Source organism: Pholcus phalangioides, unplaced genomic scaffold (assembly GCF_987345545.1).
Source record: "Pholcus phalangioides strain wild (caught in Gottingen) unplaced genomic scaffold, Ppha-v1.0 ptg000015l_1, whole genome shotgun sequence".
Classification (NCBI taxonomy): Eukaryota; Metazoa; Arthropoda; class Arachnida; order Araneae; family Pholcidae; genus Pholcus; species Pholcus phalangioides.
The window spans coordinates 84,473,953-84,494,988 of NW_028301608.1; the positions used below are offsets into that span (position 1 = coordinate 84,473,953).

Genomic DNA, 21,036 nt, shown 5'->3' on the forward strand with positions numbered 1-21,036 from the left:
CAATGAAAAAAAAAAAGATGCACTAGAAAACAGGGTTTTCACAAAAAATGCTAAAATATTACTAGAAACTAGAGGATTTGAATCTTGAAGAGAGCGTTCAGTTGACCGGATTGCATTCGAAGCGGGCGTCCGTACCTTAAAGATTTGATTGTGTGTTACGTTACGGTAATGTGATAAATCGGTTATTATGCATAATAACCGGATTTATTATTATATATATATAAATATAATCATAATTATTTACCACCAGGGCCGAAACTAGATGCTTGGTCACCCAGGGCAAGCGCACATTTTGATGCCCCCTTGTAATGTTGAAGGAGAGATTTCAGAATGAAATTTGCGCCCGGGGCACGAGACCCGCCTGCTCCTCCCTAGTTGCGGCCCTGTTTACCAAATTTACCGTGTCAAACATATACATAAACCGGAAATGTATTTTTGTTTTACAAAAATGTATTAAGTATTTATTGTGTTTTATATACAGGGTGATTACTTAATTCCCCTTGCCGCACTTTACAGAGGAACCGTTGATCCTAGAGACCAAGGCCGGTCCTAGAAATTCTGCCGCCTGAGGCGAATAATATTCAACAGCCCTCTCTTTACGACTATCTAAAAAATTCTTTTCTTTTTTCACCTTTATTACCTTGATAGAGTGGTTCCGAAAGTGTTGTCACGATCCTCCCCTTTGGAGAGGGGGGGGGGGCGTAGTGGGCACTCCTGTTTACATTTTTTAATATGGGTTTTGGAAAAATGTCTACCCTTCAAAGGATTAATTGAGCTATTTAGCACATATCATAATAGCGCATTAAAATTCTACGTTAAACTTACTAAAAATAATTTAAAGAAAAATCTTATTTTTTCAATCATTTATCACAAATGTGCTCTTGTGCACTTTTATGGAAAAACATGAAAATTAATAAATTAATATTTATTTGGTCTAAAGACGAAACTTTTTGAAATCGTGATTCTCTCCGATGTTGATGTTATAAAGATAAGTTTTTTTCCTACATTTTTATTTATACGTTGCTGCGAAATTTTCTTAGCGAAGTAACAACCTTGAGTTCATGCGTTTGTGATTAGAAGCGTAGTACGCAGGAGATAACATAGAGCAGTGTTTCTCGACCGTCGAGCACTGATATTATTCATACCGGGCCGCGAGTGGTTAGCCGTTTCATTTTTACTTTTTCATTTTCCGTTGGTCGTGTTTGACCGAGCCTTCGACTAACAAAAATGAATGAAACCGGGCCACGGGCTAGAAAACGTTGAGAACCAATGACATAGGGGGTCCCGTGCCCACCCCAAGACTATCAAAAATTAAAAATATTTCCAAATATTTTAGTAAAAAATTATCGAAATAAAATATCTTTCTTTGTATGTTATCTTCATACGTTTCTATTAACCTCGGTTGGTAAGAAAATTTGCCATTCGAAATTTTAATTATTTTCTTTGCCAATGAATGGTGGAAGTGGTTCCACTCAGTATTTTTTCTTTCAAAAAAATCAAAGTCGTCTTTAATGGGTTAATTTAAAATGCTTTTTGAAGATTAGTAGCTCAAAATTTTCTGGGAGAGATTCCTTGTGCTTCCTGAACCCAATGTGCCCCTTCTAAAGTTGCCTTTCTTTAGAAAGCGCCTTGACCAGGGTGCAGTGTATTGTAATGTGGTAGGTTTTCTCATGGTGCAACCCGGGTAACGCAAATTCTACCACACTTCATTGTACCACTTAATCATTGTTTGGCGCAGCGTAACCTTGATGGTTCTTGTACCAATAAAAAACAAACTCCAATGTGCACCCTCGAATAATTGATGGCACAAGTCGCAGCAAATTCGTCGAAAAAATATAGTATTTGTGTTTGGTGAAGTGCTGTTGTGCACTATCTAAAAACGCCCTTTCTACCCCCTTTGCTATTGCGATTCGACTGCTTATTCTATGATCAAAAATGCATGTTTAGGTGTCTTATATCACTTCTTAAAGTCTGTCCCATAAATTTAGAATCACCCTGTATTACATGTGAGAAACATCAATGAACTGGAACCCCTTCCGCCACCTATCAAATAAAACTGTTACAATTCTTCGATGGAAATTAGCGACCGGATTTTGGTTAATGTGCCGCATGAAAAAACAATATCATATGATATTAGTTAGTATTCTGTAAGCAATAATAATTAAATTATAAAATTTGCAAATAACAACTGTTAAAATTTCGCGGCAAACTTGATAATTTTACTAATATTATTGTTTATAAAATATTATCTAATATCATATAACATTGCTTTTTTCATGCGCCACATTAATCAAAATCCGGTTGCCAATGTCAACCGAAGAATTATAACAGTTTTATTTGATAGATGGCAGAAAGAGTTCATCGATGCCTTTACTGTATAATTGTTTTCCATATTAGAAAGAATATTTTTTTTCTTGATGAAATTTTATTTTTACCGAGATTGCTGATCGTGCCCCGTCCATCCTAGAGCTAGACTTCTAAAACTGAGATTTTTGGTGGAGCCTCCTCTGTAGTGAATATCTAGTCTAAAAAAAAGGAAGTTTTTCCTAAAGACTTGCCAGCCCTACCCTTGTGGGTAGAGGTGCCAACATGAAGAAAACATTGGGGGGGGGGGCTGAAAGTTGCTGATCGTCCAGTATATACGGGACTCAAGCACGTACGCAAGAGAGGGAGGGTGTATTGTATTGTTTTTTCAGAAATTATTGGTGGACTCAGTCCTCTTGCAAAATTCATTGAAGTGAGCGGAGGGGTGCTCAAATGGCTTCCGGTTCCGGTGCCTATGCTTGTGGGGGTCATAGTGCTCACTTAAAACAGTTTCCCCAACTTTTTGTCCCATCTCCCACTTCTTCAGAAATCTTTTTCTCTCTGGTAATGATTAAAATCAAAACTATGGATTCGTGATTATGCCGCCCAATAGACTGACAGGGCTCCAACCTCGTTAGTCCCAACCATGAGTTCAACCGGCACGGCACGAAGACCCTTGGCCCCACATCCCGCAGTAGAGCCCCTAGGCTGAGATCTTTGATGGGCCCCCCAGGTCAGACTCTTCAAGGGCCCCTCTAATATGAATTTGTAGTGTGAAAAATAAAAAGGGAATCAAATGTGATGAGAATCATCCCAAGTCCCCGATGAGAGGCCAAACTCATACCCTTGTGGGGGCCATGTAGGGACCTCAATTGAATAGGAGCTTCCACGATAAGATCGGCACAATAATTTATGACAATAAATATGTAAGTCAAGAGGTGGTGCCTAAGCACTGTTTCATTTTGGCCTTTGGCTATAATATTGTTGGGACGGCAGGCCACCCCTCATTCGGCTTGGGGCCCTGGGGCAGTGTCCCGGTTGCTCCAGCCTAGTTACGGGCCTGGCACGGCCCTGCTAAAGGCGTACTTCCAATTAGGAAAAATATTGAAATACCTGTAAAACTCATATACGTCATTCACGTTGCAAAGGATTGAATAGTGATTAAAATATAAAAGTTTGCCTTTTATATGGACACACTGTTCTCAAAACCCAATTACAAAGTTGTTGCCCCCATCTTTCCTGAGCCAAAAAAAAAACACGTTTCCACGTGAAATATTTTAATTTTCAAGCCGCATTGAAAAAGGTTGGTTTAATTCAAAAATCGGAGGAATTTTTTGGGAAAGCACGACGTAAACTGACAGACAAACGCTTCTTTACCACATTTATGCCCTTCTTTCCCAACTTTCATCCGATATTTTTTGAATTCAAATATTACACTTAAAAACGTGGAATTTCTTTTGTTGGCCTCAGAGAGACGGGGCAACAACTTTAAATTAATTGGGTTTTTGGAAACAGGGTGTCCGTATAAAAAGTTAATTGTTTTTATTTCAATAACTAAACAACCTCATGCAACATGAATGCCGCATCTGAGTTCTACACGTTATTTGTAGAGCCCTGTATATATATATATACCTTTTATATATATGTATATGAAGGCGTCTTAGTTATTTGGATCTGCTAATTTTATTTTAAAGCTTTCTGATTTTGCTCATTTCCTGCTCATGATCGATTTGCTTGATTAAAGGTTATCTAAAATCTTCGACTCATAGCGACCTACACGCATAACTGCATGCTTGACAAAATGCATGTGCAAAATTTTTGGTGCAAGCATGCCTGAGCTTGTGCATGAGAAATTTTGCGCAAGCATCGTGATTCTACAAGCGGCTAGAGCGAATTCGATAATATGTATCCAAGGCCCACGCAGGGCCGTCTTAAGGGGCCGTTCAAGTATTACGTCATCATCGATCAGGGTGGGGGGGGGGGTTCGATTTGCTGACTTTTGATGACAAGGGGGGAGGGTTTGGATAATGCTTACGTCCTCAACCACCCCTTATGAAAATACGAGTAAGGATTCAGAGGGGCAGAGCTGATGACGAAATTTTGCTGACAAGGGAGGGAGGGGGGGGGGGGGGGTCAGCGTTTTGCTGACGGGGGGAGGGGGTCAGAAAAGGCTAAAAATTTGCTTACGTAATCCTTGAACGGCAACTAAGAGCATCATGGGGCCCCGGGCGGAGTGGTTTTTCTGAGGCTCTACCTTGTAAATTCTAGAAAATTTCAACCGGATTTCATTTTGGTAGGGCCCCTTTTCTCGTGAGGCACCCGGACCGTGCCCGGCTGGGCCCATGCATTAAGACGGCGCTGGCCCCACGTTTGTGCAAGCATAAAAACAGCTCGCCCGCATTTAATGCTGTTTTTTTCCAACGTTCCTCCATTTTTCGAATATCTCAGCGAATATTTCACTTGGAAATGTGGGAATTTCTTTGTTGGCATCAGGAGAAATAGGGCAACAAATTTTTAATTGGGTTTTTGGGCGCACGTGGACGGTATAAAAAGTGTTTTATTTTTATTTTAATAAGATAATAGCTAACCAACCCCTTGCAACATGACATATCTGAGTACTACACATTATTTGGATACTTTTTCTAACTGGAAGCATGCCTCTAGGATCAACGGTTCATCAGTAAAATGCGGCAAGGGGGAATTATGCAATCACCCTTATATGGCTCACAGTGAAAAAAAGAAATGCCAGAAATCTGAAAAGCAGGGCAAAGGGGGCTAATTTTCTAAAATGTAGGAGGACATTTAACATGAGATCCAGGTAGTACCGTTTTAACACATGTACCCACCCGGCCATGGCCCGGGGGCCTCAAGAGAAGAGGGTTCATCAGAGAAATGATAAAAAGTTGAATTTTCGAGAATTTGTCAAGTAGGGCTCAGAAAAATCACTTGGCCCGGGGAGGGGGGCATGATGCTGTTAAGACGGCACTGCATCTACGGCATAACTAGAATTTTTGCCGCCCAGAGCCAAACTTGGTTTTTCCGCCCCCCCCCCCCACATTCGATAATTTTATAACGGTGTTCTTTGTTCCCACCTAAAATTACCACCTACCTGGATTTTGCCGCCAGGGAGCAACTGTTCCTCCCCCCCCCCCCGGGCATCAAAAAGGAGGACGTCTGGTAACAGCACTGAGCTATAAGTAAACCTTTCCCTATAGTTCAATGGTTAACTAGGGTGACCATACGTCCCGTATTTCCCGGGACTGTCCCGGTATTTTCTGTTTTTTTGGCTGTCCCGACTTTTTAGCAAAAGTGTCCCAGTTTTTCCCGTATTTTGCATGAAGCCTACTTGAATTTTTATTCTTTATTGAAGTCAAAGATTGAAATTATTTTATACAAATACAAATACAAATACAAATACAAATACAAATACAACGCCACAACAGGCAAAATGCCCAACGAGGTGGCTGATAAAAAGATGCCCATAAAAATATGGTTGTCATATGTTTCAAAAATACAGCAACCCAATTAAAAATGCAATTAACACAAATTACAAACAATATATACACATGATAAAATATTATACAATGCCCATAAAGAATACTTATGGTTGTCTTATTCTAAGAATGGATAGCTTCTCGATTTACCCCAACATGTTTATCGTATTTCTTTTTAAACGTGTCAATTGCGTTACAATTTACTACCTCCGGGGGTAAGCTATTCCATTTATTAACAACCCTATTGGAGAAAAATTCCCTGCGACACCATAACCTTGCATTGTCCCTCACCAATCGATACTGGTGTCCCCTTGTAAAAGCAGTCGATTGGCGGTGTACTAAAAGTTCATGGTCCATCCTATCCATCCCATTGAAAATTTTGAACACTTCGATCATATATCCTCGACACCTGCGTTCATCCAATGTAAACATATTCAAAAAATGAAGTCTTTCTTCATAACTCAAGCCCTGTGTGCCAATAAGGACACGCGTAGCTCTTCTCTGCACCCCTTCAACCAAGTCTATGTCCCTCTGTAGGTATGGTCTCCAAAACCTTACAGCATACTCCATTCCAGGACGAACTAAGCCTCGAAAAAGCGGAAGAATGACTTTAGGAGAACGCGAAGAGACCTTTTTGAAAATGAGACCAAGCATTCTATTCGTTTTTTTGACAACCGCTGAACAATGTTCAGAAAACTTAAGTCGCTCGTCAATAAGAATTCCCAAATCGGTGACTCTAGTTGCATCCGGGATAGTGACACCATTCAACTCGTAAGAGAACCGTGGGTTGTTCGAACCAAAATGAGCGACCATGCACTTATCTACGCTAAACGTCATGCTCCATTCATTTGCCCATGCTGCAATCTTGTTTAAGTTGGTCTGGAGCAACTCCCTATCGCTTTCATTTCCGATTACCCCCATTAGCTTCACATCATCTGCGAATTTGCTAGTAATTCCATCGATACCCTGATCGAGTTTGTCGATAAAAAGTGAAAAAAGTATGGGGCCAAGGACACTTCCCTGAGGAACTCCACTTGTGACGTCTGTCCAACCAGAGAATTCCCCGTTCACCATAACTCGTTGCGACCTATCTCTTAACCACGATTCTATCCAATTCAGCAAGTTGCCCCCTATTCCAATCTCGTGTAAACGCTTCAAGAGTTTGCCATGTTGGACCCGATCGAATGCCTTCTGGAAATCAAGGTAAACAACGTCGACATTTTTGCTCTGCTCTCGACATTTTCAACTTATAAATTATATTATGATAACTACAACTATAAATGAGTATATGAATCTCCCATATTTGTCTTAGTAAAAAAATTTTTTCGGGGAATTCATCCACTGCAATTAGCAGTAATGCTGCATTTCCCGCCATTGTGATTTCTCCGTTATTTTAACAATATTTGGCGACTTTGTTCGGTTTTGGTGTCATTTTTGGCGATAATTGGCAATGTCCCGTATTTGGAATCCCAATGTCCCGTATTTCTGTCGAGGAAATATGATCAGCCTAATGGTTAACTGTATTTGAAACCGGTAACTTTCTTCACAGTGGCTAAATCCCCGTAATTTTCTTGATGAAATATGGTCATAGCAATGATAAAATATAGGAGTGATTTTTTTTTTCCTTTTCTGGAAATGAAAAAAAAAAATTGCTTTTTTATTGTTTTTTTTCCCGACGGGATAAAAGAGCAACATCGCTCGTGATGCCTTTTTCTTGTGTTTGGATTTTTTTTTTATATTACGAGGATTTTTTTTAAAGTTTTTTTTTTTTCATAATTTTTTTTTATTTAATGGCGTCTAGATTTTTAATTGAAATAATTTTTTTGATAAAATTTAGGATTTAAACGGACGATTTTTAAAATAATTTGATGAGTTTTTCGTGACGTATATGAGTGAAAAACACGTGTATTTGTTTAGTAATTCGATGTTCATATATATAAATAATTTGATTGTTCCGGCACATTATTATTAAACATAGAAATACACATTAAATATAGCGAAATTCATATTAATATGTATTTTTGTTATAGACTATTTAAATTAGGCGTTATGTAGCAGTATTTTGTTGTAATGTGGTGTAATTAAAGGTATCGAATCACTTATATTTAAATATTTCATTATTTTATAATATTTTTCTCTTCAGTTAAATGTGTTTACAAAAGAGATTCCGCCAATCCCGGAGTGTGAAGGGGTGCGCCAAAGTATAAACATTAATTTGTAGCTAAAACAGAGTGAGCATAGATTTATAAAATGTGGGCATTGATAATCTAGTGAAGTAATTAATAACAAAATTATTAATTGTAACAATCTATATGTTCATTTAATTTCATTGAATGCGGGTTTAAGATCGAAGTAATGAGAAGAAAATATGTTGTATATACAGTCGTGCATCGTAAAATAACTTTGCCGATGTAGGAGTCTCAGGCAGCTGCAAAAACGTATACTAATGAAATTTAAGAAACATGGAACTTTGGTTGATAAACATAATTCGTTCCATGAATGCGCTCATTATCCAAATTATTCACATATAAAATCAGACTTCCTATAGTAAATAATGGAAACGTGATTTGTACCACAATTATTCATTCACATGAGACTGACTTATTAGTCAGGTAATTATTTACGGTATTCAACCGATAATACAACACAATAATTTAGTAAATAATATAATAATGCCATATATATAAAGAAACATACAATAATAACAATTTTTAAAAAATTGAATTACTCTGAACCAGGGTCCCTCCCCCTCAAGTTTTTAATCAACTGTAGCAATTTGGCTAATCAAGTGGAAAAAGTAGCCAACTGAGAGAGAACCTTAGCCAAATTGACGCTTCATAAAATGTGATTTCCAAAACAAGTTTCTGATTTGGCCATTAAGAGGGCCAATGGACACTCACAATTTTGTGAATTCGATAATTTATTTATTCACCAAATAAAATTTTTTAGTACAATGATGATCGGCAGCGCAAATCCTGCTCTGAACTACTAGAGAGGAGGAGGACTATTGTTTTGACGACTTACAAATTCACTTTTATCTGTAAACTTATTCTTTTTGTGTGGCTTTGAACTGGAATCTATCCAATGACACACTTGCTTTTGCCTCCATTTTAGGATTTTGAGGAAACGCTAAATTAAGTTATGGTTGGACATTCATTGCTTGCACACTGCTATAGCTTTGATTGGTTCTGCAAAATTTCTCGCAGCTTTCTTCATTTTACATATTTCTCTAATCTCATTTGAAGCTTATTTTCAAAAGGGAAGATATTTCCAAGTTTTTTTTAAATGAGGATTTTTGGATTACGTGATACCTCCCTCTATCTTTGAGGGACATATAAACTGTATCCAAGGTAACCAATATGGCAAAACTCATGAAAGAAATAAATTTTGATTAAAAAAAACCCACAGACATGAATAGTTTTTTCTTTTTGATGAGCACCATATGTTTCAAAAATTTTCTTTAAATTCAGTTTATCCATCTGCCTATTTGTTTCAAAAAATGCTTAATTACAGCTGCGTAATTTCTTCAATGTACTTTATGGGCCAATAATTAATTTCAAAACATCCTAAACTGTATGGATTGATGCAGTTTGATAGTATTAAAAGACAATGTGGAGACATTAATTTTCATTTTCGTGTTCGAGGAGGTATAAATATAAAGTTGAAATCAATATTATTGTATCGATACCCAACTCCAAAGTAGGTTCGGCTAATTCCTTCATATTTCATTTTCTGGGCTTCGTATCTCTAACCAAACTAAATATTTTTGAAAATTGACTATTCAATTTATAAAATTATCTATGTTGGTGAAAACACTCTAAATTTCTGCATTTCTACAGTAAAATAGTCAATTTTACTGTTGCTTTCTATGGGGATCATCCTGTCCATCAAAGTGATGATCATTATGACGTCTATTCAAAAAATCTCATGCACTTTCCAATGGTTTCTGAATCTTTGGGATGAGAGCTCTGTCAGATTATGCAACAAGGTGCATTCAAATGGAAATATTTTTGGTGGAAATTATGCAATGTAGAGTTAGCTGTTTCTACCAAAGGGACATATCTACCTTCTTCATTCACTTTATTTCATGTATTTTTCATTCAAAAGGAAAAAGGAAACATAAAGCAATTGTCCAGCTGGGGGTTAACGAGAGGAATTTTTTTTCAAACCGCCACATTTTTCTAAAGCACTTCCAAAGTCGTATTCTACATTAGAACTTCTCGATAACAGACACCCATGGGACTGAAAATTTTGCCCTCTAACGACGAGTGTCTGTTAATGGATAGTAAAATACATTAATCTTGTTGGCCTAATGAAAAAAGTGTCCGCCAATGGGAGTGCCTACTATGGGAGGTTCCACTGTAGAATGATAATATTTTTTATGTTATTTACAAGTGAGAGAAGTGAGGGTACTTTCCTGGGCTAGGTGAAACCTGGAATCAACAGGTGGCGTAGAAATTTTTAAATTTTCAGGCTTAACCATCTCCAGCTTTGATTGAAAGGTAACATTTCAACTAATTTTCTTTTAAAATAAAACCTTTTCAAAATTTGAATGTAGGTAACTCTCTCCTTTGAATGTTAATCAAAAACATAGTATTTAAATATTCTCATACCACTCTTATATGCTACCTGTTGGGTGATTATTTTCTACGATTGTAAAACAGTTCATTCTGGAGAAAAGGGGTTTTCTACTTCTACAGTAAATTTAGCAAAAGTGGAAATGTTCCCTTTTGAAAATAAGCTCTTCATATTTGAAGCGAGAGATTCCTCATTTCTCGTCAGGTGCAGGAAATCAACTTCAGCTCACCACCACTGTCCCATCAATGAGATTAAACGAATTCTCACTACGAGAGTCTAGCATGATACCCACACAACCGCACAGAGGCAGTATTTAGTGTAGAACATTTTTAGTCAGATAAAGGCTCATTACGAAAGAAAGAACTGTTTCAGAGAGAGACTTGGGGGGGGTACTTCTCTGTTGTAGCTGCCTTGGTGTACTTATACTCTAATTATTATAGTCAGTAAATTTAATACTATGAATGATTGTTAACCTTAATTATTAGATGTATCAATTTACTCCCCTTCTTGCCAAGAACAGGCAACAGGCATAGGCTGTCTGTGACCACCAACAGAAAAGTTAAAAATTTTAAATATTTTTGTAAAAAAATGAAAATATCGAAATAAAATGTCGTTATGTGCTGGTTTAATCAAATTCCATCAATTTGAGATGTTTTTGAAAGTTTATTATATGCAAAATATTTCTGGAAGAGGTCCCTAGTTTGTCTAATTCCCCAGTGTGCACCTATACGAGAAAAGTAGGTCCTGCATAGACACATCTCTGTCGCTGAGACCGCTATGACATTGATCTATCTGACTGAGTTGTTTATAGAAATGCAGTAACAACGTGATCAATTTTACTCTAGTCTATTTTGGTATTATACTGTGTGAAATTCACACAGATGAATCACTGAAGTGCCATTGTATGATGTATTTGATGATACAAAAGTACCTAATTGTTCTCCATAAATAGCAATTATTATTCTATTATTTTTTTTTTTCATAATGTTTTTAGGTTGTTGATGAAAATTTTTTTAATGTCACTAGTACAAAACTGCATGAGAGAGAGAGAATAGCCTTATTTCAAATCATTATATTTATTTTTGAACGTATAAATTGATAATTATACGTATTGAATAAATGTTTTGAACATAAAAAAAATTTATATTCATGTATGTTCAAAAGTGTTTTAATTATTATTTTTTGAAAGGTGTGGTTCCAATAACATATGTTGACAAACTGAATAATTCCACTTGATTTTTACATTGAATGAATCAAATTGAGTTTTTTTTAATGAAAGTAGTCATTTGTTTTTCCAAGAATTTTTCATTTTCAGTTAGTATTTGAGTGAATACTTTCCAATAATCTAAGCCAAATTTCAGAAAATATGAATTGATTGGTTCCCGATTTTTAAAAGTTGTATAGCTGTGATTTCTTCTTCAACAAATTGAATTTTTTTTTGCTTGAATATTAGAAATTTTATTTGTTGATTTTTGTGATTGTGTTCACCTTATTATTTTAATTTCTCTTATTTTATGTTTTGCATGCATGATTCTTTGGAGGGGGGGGGGGACAGATACAGTTACTCCCTTGATTGTCATTGAAATATTACAATATAGTTCTCTCCATTATTAAGGTATGATATTGGTTACCTAATTGGATGACAATATTGAATAACAGCAGAATGTATTCAGTACCTTTTATATCATTAACAGTTAAAGCTGCAATCCCATGAGTATCTTCTCTTCTTAAAATCCTCTCATTTTGACTACCTTAAAATATCTAGTCTTAAAACTCTCATTTTGGCAATCCTGAGCCTAGCTAGTTCTGTTCAGAGAGCTTTGCCTGATGACATGTTTTTCCTCAGTCTTGTCAATCAACAGCCAGTGGGCAGAGTTAGCCTTTATTCAAAGTCAGATAACAAGAGAGAGAGTTTTTCTCCCATCTTTTCGGAGTTGCAAGAAATATGCTTAATTATAGAAAACAGATAGAGAGTATTTATTTTCCTCCTTTTATTATTATTTTCAGTTTCAGGGCTAAAGCATTTATCACTGCACTAGATCGGGAAAAAATATAATTCTTGCAAATAGGTGGCAATTTCTAGAATGTTTAGTGATTTCTAGTATGGCAATTATGATAAAGATCAGGGAAATCATTTGAAAATCACATAAGGGGCTAAATTTTTCATTGCTTTTTGCATTGAATTGAGAAAGATATCATTCAGAAATTTTATGCCAATAACGAGGATCTTAATTAAGTACAGTCGAACCCTGAGTTAACAAATCAGTTAAAAATCATTAAATTGGGAAATTATTTATTAATTTGATCAGGATCATAAACACATTCGAAACGGTATATTTTAAAAGCTACTTACACTGGAGTTGCTGCAACAACTTATTTCTGATAAAAATTGAAAAAAATAATGTAGGTATATAAACTCAAGACCACAAAGCCAGGATGTCTAAAAAAATTGCTTAATAAAAGTTTATTTAATATGTCCGAGACATTTTTATAAAATTCTTTCAAAATTTTATTTGAAAGCACCAAAAAAGCACTTTCTCTTCAGATGCTCCACCAGTCTTTGCTACACAAGACACAGCACAAACTTGAAGTAACTATTTCTTTACTGAAATCTATTTACATGCGGACAGCACAATGTTTTATAGTATTGATATACTTGGGCCACTGTTGGACAACCGAAACATTCCCACACACTCTAAATGGCTTTATTGTCTCTTGTACTAAAAGGAACAGATTCCTACACCCCCACTGTTTTTTTGTTTGTCACTAAAGTGTTGAAGGTCAAATCCTGGGAAGTTGTGTCTTTGGATTGTGGTTTTGGGTGACAAGAAATTATAAAAAAATTTAATATACAGGGTTTTTATGTAAAGATATAGAGAGGGTTTGACCTTTATTTTTGCCAGACTTTCCAAAAAAATTGTTAAATCGAGGAATTTGCTGAATCTGAAACTATATAGGTCAAACTATATAGAGCTGTATTATGGAAATTTAAGCTTCTGGGTTGTAATATTTGAGCTCCAAATTTCATTTTGTGAACACTTGCCTTCACTATTTTTCCGATAATCCACTGATCTGTTGTATGTACACTGCAAAACAATGTGATAAATTAATACAAGATGTATAAATTGTATGAGAAAACAATCTCAAGGATGTTCTCATTTGAACATGATAACAGATTTTGGTTGGTCTTGCGGTGTGAAGACATTATGCCTATTTCAATGATTAAGAAACGTATATCTGTAAATTGTAAATCCTGGTCCCTTGGATTCAGAAAAACAAGCAAATGATCAAACAGCTATTAATGTAGCTCGCCAAGCAATTTCTTAAAACAAGAATAAATAATTTACAAATCTTTAATATAGTTTAAGGTAGATTTCAGTACCTTTTTTTGCCAGAGAGTAAGGGAGGGCTTGGCTTATTGCATTAAGCATATATATATATATATATAGACAGATGTGTTTGGACACTAAGTTCATCTCTAATCAGCTGAATTTTATGTAGAGTGTGGCCCCAAAACTGAAAAAATCTGATGCGTCTGATCTGGGCGCTTTCTACAACAACATCAAAGTCCCTTTTATGTGTAATAAAAAAAATTGTAAGGGAATAACATTTTTTTTCTCAAATTGAATTTGTTTAAACTTTTTTGTTTTAAATGACAAAAACTTATTTCCAGGGTTATGTATCAAGCGGCGTATCTGTATCTTTCTCTTCCCCCCCCTCATTCATGCTGGTTGCATGAGCAGCATTTCAGAACTGTTTTTTTTGTTTGGCTTTGCTTTTTAGGGGCTTCTATGACTTCGGATGAAGAATCCATGCATGCCAGTTATGATAGCACAAATGTGGAAGGTTTACTTTCAAGGACGAAAAATCTTGAATGTCCTATATGCGGACGTACAGTCGCGAATCGTCGCAATCTCAAACGCCATGTTGAAGCTCATATATGTCCCAAACGCTATGAGTGTGATATATGTCTCAAGAAATACTCTCGTAAAGAATACATTTCTGAACATAAGCTTGTCGTTCATAATATAGGATCTAATAAGAAAAAGCATAGTGCTTTTGATTGAAATCAAAAGTGTTATTTGTGATAATTTTTTAGGACATTATGTTGCAGCAGTAGAAACTTGTTGAAGAAAACATTTTTTTTCCTATTCATGACTTCATAAAAAAAGTCATTTTTTCCCCCTTTTTTGGAATTATTTTAATTCAAACCAGTTGTTATGATGCTTGAAATTATGAATAAAAAAACCATTTACAGTGGATCCTGCTTTCAACGTTTTTCAAAGGCTGTCATGAAAAAAAGTGAGAAAATGCTTTAAACGGAAAATGTAGGTGGTTATTAGTGAAAGTTGAGACCATAAAAATAAGTTGTAGTAAGCGGAAAAACATTATAAGCAGGATCCACTATATTTTTTGCTCTTGTTGGATGAAAATATCATAGTTAAAAAAAACTTTAACATATAATGTGCATATTGTTCGTGAGTTGCGCCATTATTATTTGCCCATGAAAGATATTGATTCCGTCCATGTTGTTATTGTTCAACTTTATTGTATGAATTTCTGTGTTTATATTTTATATTTTATTCAGTTGTTTATTGTTGATATTTCTTTATTATATTTTTCTAAACCTGTAGGGAATGGGATAATTTTTCAGGAGTTTGAATTATGACATAAAGTATATCCCAAATAATCAGTTGGATTGTGAGATTTCTTGGTCTGGTATCATTTATAGACTTCACTTTTAGTTTTATGAGGTGTGTTCAAAAGTTAAAGATACAATAGCCAAACGCAAAAAGATGGTCAGAGTCAATGTTGCCAACATATGCAATAAAACATTATTTTTCTGCCTACAGGTGATGTATCTTTTTTAAGAAGCTTCATATCTTGTATAGAAACATTGAAGATATAAACTTACACAATGCAGTAAAACTACACTCATCGAGCAAATTGTGCTCACATTTGTTCCATAAGTGTATTCATAATCCAAAACATTCATTTATCAAAGCAAACTTTCCTAGAAGACAGTGGTTCTCAAACTTATGTCTTTGTGGCTCCCTTTACGAAGTGAAAAATGTATCAGCGGCTCCCCAGAATAGTCTAACAAAGAACCAGTATTGCGTAGGCACACATTTATGAAGACAGTTCACAGTGACGTCTCTGACAAAGGTTGGCAATGTCTTTAGAAGCCGTGACACCTTACTTCGAGAACCACTCCCATAAGAAATAATGGAAACCCAGTTCATTCATTCCACAACCGTGTCCATCATGCCAGCCACAATTTTTTTTCAAAGATAAAGTGCAGGCTGATTCAGTTTATATTACTGCATCTTTACCCATTTTACATTGAAGGCTTGATTATTTTAGGAATGATACAAAAGAGCAGGGGCTTGAATTTGAAACCTCTACTTGCATTGAATACTACTTTGGTCATCAGCAGTGCCTTAACAAATAGGACAACAGGACTCATTAAGGGGCCCAATTAAAAAAAGGACTAATAAGCTATCAAACATTCTTATTACTATGCATATGCATACAATGTATATTTTTTATTTAGTCCTTCATTGAATTAATAAAAGAAACCCTCAAAAGTTCTTACGGCCAACTCCAGAATTTGTTGAAGTCATCCTTGCTCGCAGTGAAAAAAAGTTAACTGCCAACTCAGTTGTGATTATGTGCTGCTCGACAGCCATATGAAGATATGAACAAGTAACACTTTTTATAGATACTAGTTCTCATCTAGGAGGCTTTGGTATAAATCTTGTATTGACAAAAATCTCTCTTGTTTATAAAGTATATTAGAATTTATTGAATTATCAAAATCTGTCCAAGTTACTGGTAATCCAAAGTTTTATTGTATCACAAAATGACCATTTGGAGAAAAGTATCCATAGGTGTATGCAGGATTTTCTTAAGGGGGAGAGTTTCAATTTTTATTTCTTCTAAAGGAGAAGGGGGTTTATGCGTTTCTTTCCTGCAAAATAACACTATATTCTCGGATGAGGGTAGGAGAGGAAGTTTGCATACACCAATGAAAGTGTAGCTATATATTTTCTATTTCCATTATTTAAATTAACTACCCCAGCACCTGCATTCTTATATTATCACGTTTATGTTATAAATTTGAAATGTGTTCCCAAATGTGCAATGAGAAGGTGCCAGTAATGAAGAAATAAGGAAGGGGGGGGGGCATTCTTTTTGTTCTACATTGTTTTCTTGAGAGCATGACTTTGTGTTAATGAATGAAAGAATTTTTTGTATAGATTATATGTATTCATTTTAAGTTTTAGTATATGACAAAAAATTGAAAGTTGAGGGGTTATAATTTATTAAATATTCTATCTGTTCCTAGTGCAATACTAAGTTTTCTGTTTTGATGTTAAGGGGGCTGTAGTTAGAATATAAATTAAGAATCTAATGTTTCAGCTTTGTTTGAAATCCTTAGTGTTTTTGATTTCCTTATTGCTCTCACTTAAAAAAAATAGACCTCTCATTACAATTTTGAGTTCTTTAATCTAAGTTTACAAGTGGTTTACAAGTGTAATAAAAAAAACTTTTCTGATAAACTGAAATTTATCATAACCCGTTGTAAAAGCCATAACTTATTTTATTGGTTCAAGAAAATTTGAGAAATGGCTTATGTTCTATTTTTATGATACATATTTTTATATGCATGGATGTTTTGTGTGACACATTCAGAAATAATACTTAAATAATCATATTTTAAAAGTCTAAACAGTACTCTATTTTTATTATGGGAAAATATTATTTGAACTTATTTTTTTTTCATTTACCTTCATATTTTTCAAATACGATGAATAAAAACATATTTCAAAAGAACGTTTATTTTTGCATGAAATCATTTGTTTGTTTTATTATAGCTTTCCCAAGTATTTTGCATTGTCTTTTTTAGTTATGAAAAACTATTTTCTTAAATGAAAAGAGCCAGAAATGGCAAAATTAAGAGAATGTGACAAAAGTTATCACATTTTCTTTAAAAATGTCTTTTTAAAGAAAAATTTGAATATCTTATGTCTTTATAATGGGAAGAAAAAAACAAATTCTTTAATGATTTCCCTGTTTGTCTACATCATATTTGAGCCTTTTCTCTTTATATGTTGTAGATCTATCTTTCTTTGACATAGTGTATATGTATCATTTCATTATGGAATGAAAAAAACCAAATTTTAGTTCTGTTGAAAAAAATAATAGATATACAGTCGAATACCGTTATAGCGAAAATCTCGTTTTAACGAACACTTTTCTAATCCCCCAAATACGTTTACATAGGGACAATGCTAGGTAACCTGGAATTCCTTTATAACAAAATTTAATTTTGTTTAACGAAGTGATTTCTCTGGTCTCTTGGCATTCGTTATAACAGGATTTGACTGTATATGATTATAAAAAACATCAAAAGGAAATATCTTTTTCCAGTTGAATAGTTATGTGAGAAATGAAATGATAACATCGCACCGATAATCTGATTAGTGTCCTAATTATAAGTGTTGGTCAAAGAAGGAAAAAAGTAATTTTCTTTTTTAAGGGAATAAAATCTATAAATTAAAATGAAAAATCCAATGTTCATCAGCTGGCTTAATCTGACAATTTTTTAATGCCAAAAGAAAATGTTTTAAACATTCTAATTCATCAGAAAGTTACTAGCTTTTTTATAATTTGTATTAATATATAATTTGAATGTACTGTGTAGATTTTTTTTCTAACTTTTTTTGCTTTTACTGTCGTTAATTTTTTTAAGTTTTCACAAAGTTATTTAAGTAAGACTATATACAGTTGTGAGAGAGGTATTCCCGTAACTATCGGACCACTTGAAGACTATATGCAGGATGTCCAGATCAAATGTCCCAATTTCAAAATAAATACACTTTCAAGCTCTACATTTTACAAGAAGTTGGAAAGGACTGGAAAAGTATATAAATATCGAAAGCAAAACTTTTTCTGTAAAAAAAATAAGTGCATTTCAGTGCAGCTTTTGTTACCAGAATGAAAAATGAACATAGCACATGAAAGAGTACACCACACATCAATTTTGGGATTGTTAAAATTTCATGGAAGTTTTCTGAGCCCTAATTTTCGCAATTGTCTGCTTATTAACTCTGTTAGACACATGAAATGTTGCCTCATCTGAAAGAATGATCCTGGAATGGAAATCAGGTTCACTGTCAATGAGAGAGAGCTGAGATATCCACTGAACATTTTCCAATTTCTATGTTGATATTTTTCTCTGTTTGCTCGTAACAATGACAGCGTATGTAATGATGCTTTCTTAAAATTTGTCATCAAACTCGTAGAGCATGACAACCTAATTTTTCTAAATCACTGTATGTGACATGACTGATATTTAAATCATTGTTTGAAATTTGGGAATATTTAATCTGGACACCCTACCCTGTATAATTAATCTGAGTTTTATAGATGATTTCAGTTCTAACATGAGTAATTTTTTAGCATCCATCTCCAAAAGTGAAGAAAGTATCTATCTAGATTGATTAACATAATCCTGTGAATGAGCTGTACAACTTAAAAACTAGATGAATAATATAAATTATAGAGCAACATAAGTGCATTCTCTACACATTAAATGTGAAAAAAATGGTACCCCTTTAAAAGATATTTTTGTGAGATGCGTATATATAAACACTTCTGTCACATTTTGATCAATCACTATTTTTGAGTAGTCAATTATTCTTTAGCTATTGAAAGCATTGAAAAAAAATTACTATTGATATGAGTTTGAATTTTAAAATTCAAATCTGTTCATACTATTTATATTTGCCAAATTTCAAGCTACTGTATCTAAGGCTATATTGTAGTTCATAATTATATTTAGGAGTGTTCATGAGGTACATTAACAGTTAAGTAATTAAATTAAATAGCCCAGATGACTAAAAAGGGTTAAATGTACTCGCATTATTTGCATTTATAATTGATCCCCCATAGTTAGCCATATAAAATTCAAGCTACATAAAATATTGAGCTCTCGATTTTTTTCAAAAAGAATCAAATTTAATGAACTACTGTAATCGAGCTGTCTGTAAACAATAATCACGATATTTTGAAGTAAATGAAATTTAAAATGCATCATAATTTCCAGTTTATTCACTAGTGATTTGTATGTTAAAAGGACATCTCTGAATTTCTTACTGCAGATTGTAGACTGTTGCATATTATATCTGCAGCCTTTTTTTCCAACCAAGGTAGGAATGAAAACAAATATTCTAACCATTTGAGAGGTAATTAGAAATCACTAAACCCCTCTTCAAAGTGCCATATCTCTTTTAATAAAGTAGGTTTTTTTCAGATTTTCAGCAGGTGCAAACTAAGGGGTATACGGAAAGATTTTCCATTGAGAAATCATTTTTACAAAATATCTGGGTTTGTCAATGCTAAAATAAAATGATTTTATGGAGGTGAGATATATCATCATTGTTGCTTAAAAGAGGTTAAAAATATAATTTTTTTTTAATAATGTACAGATGCGAGTAAAGGACCAACATTTGTTTTAAAAAATGCCAACAACCTTTTCCGTTTTGTAGGATTTCATCAGTGACTATACAGATGGCCATTGAAACTGGCATATGTAAATACAACGCCACTGTGTATGATAGGCTAGTTCTATTAAATCAGCACTTGTACCTCCTAAAAATTCCTCTGAATGCCTTTCAAATTGGTGTATGCCTGAAAATGTGTACGAACATATACATAATTATTGGGAGATGCGTGTGTCATGTGTTAAAGTAGTGCTGCTATCAAACTTCCATATGAAGCAGTGAAAAATCAGCAGGTTATTGCTTGTAAGGGTTATACGTGAATTAAAATGTTGTTGCCCAGATTGCTGTCTGTTTAAGAAGACTTTTTGAAATGGAAGACTGGCTATTATTCCTTCCTCAAATTTGGAACAGCAACTTCAGTCAATCACTGTGCTGCCTGTAAGTCTCTACAGTGTAAGCCCATTTCGATGGCAGATATTCTACACAGGACTATATTATAGGTTCTGGGTTATGCATGGACTTCTTGTGAAAATTTTTGTTTCTATGAAAAGGATCATTAGTTTTGTGAAAAATACGTAATTTTGTGGGAAGCAAAATAATCTAGTTAATTAATTACAAAAGAAATGAAAAGCCAAATTTATGATTTCATTAATTTGTACTTTGTGAAGGGTCATTTTTTCAGATCCAGAATTTTGTGAAGGATCCGGAAAACAGACCCAAATTTTGGCTGGACAGACACTTGTTATGGTACTTATGAATATACATATACAGTTTCAGTTATAAGATTTCTTTTTTCACAAATAGAGAACTTTTTTGGTGTTATTAGTATTTGACTTTTTAAAATTCTTTCAGGCTAAAACTTTCAGTAGCTTTATCTTGTAACTGTACGCTATCTTATGTTGATTGAATATCCAGTTCCTATTCACTATTTTTAATATTTTTTTTATCTTTATGGCTTTTTATTGATAATTCTTTTGAACATTTGCTTCTTTTAGGTTCCCGTGATTATAACATTTGGAACGATTCAACAACGAGCAAAGCTCCTGAATGCACTGTTTGCAACCAAGTCTTTTTTAATAAGAGCAGCTTGAGGAGGCACATGGAAAGACATTCAATTGAAAACCGCAGACGTTTTGAATGCAACATTTGCT

At 34.4% G+C, this 21,036-nt stretch overlaps 2 protein-coding genes across 4 annotated transcripts in view; both read left to right on the forward strand.

The window, feature by feature from the left end:
* LOC149076891 (uncharacterized) overlaps positions 1–21,036 on the forward strand; it is a 278,256-nt gene that overhangs the window by 188,973 nt on the left and 68,247 nt on the right. The window lies entirely within an intron of this gene.
* LOC149076893 (zinc finger and BTB domain-containing protein 8A-like) lies at positions 7,566–17,291 on the forward strand. 3 transcript variants are annotated; one of them, XM_089244614.1, is made up of 2 exons: positions 7,566–7,714; positions 14,160–17,291. In XM_089244614.1, exons 1-2 carry the CDS (start codon positions 7,687–7,689, stop codon positions 14,441–14,443), a joined length of 312 nt encoding a protein of 103 aa, XP_089100740.1. In that variant the 5' UTR covers positions 7,566–7,686; the 3' UTR covers positions 14,444–17,291. The 3 variants fall into 3 exon arrangements, 1 of the variants encoding a protein (XP_089100740.1); XR_016194120.1 differs by lacking the exon at positions 7,566–7,714 and adding an exon at positions 7,731–7,885 and having other exon boundaries at positions 14,160–14,236; XR_016194119.1 differs by lacking the exon at positions 7,566–7,714 and adding an exon at positions 7,893–11,303 and having other exon boundaries at positions 14,160–14,297.

What these genes read in the sequence shown, in the direction of transcription:
- LOC149076893 (XM_089244614.1), top strand. Translation starts at nt 7,687, where the DNA reads ATGAGTGAAAAACACGTGTATTTGTTTA. An exon ending in AAAACACGTGTATTTGTTTA is followed by an intron (nt 7,715 to 14,159) that starts GTAATTCGATGT and finishes TTTGCTTTTTAG; the next exon opens with GGGCTTCTATGACTTCGGAT.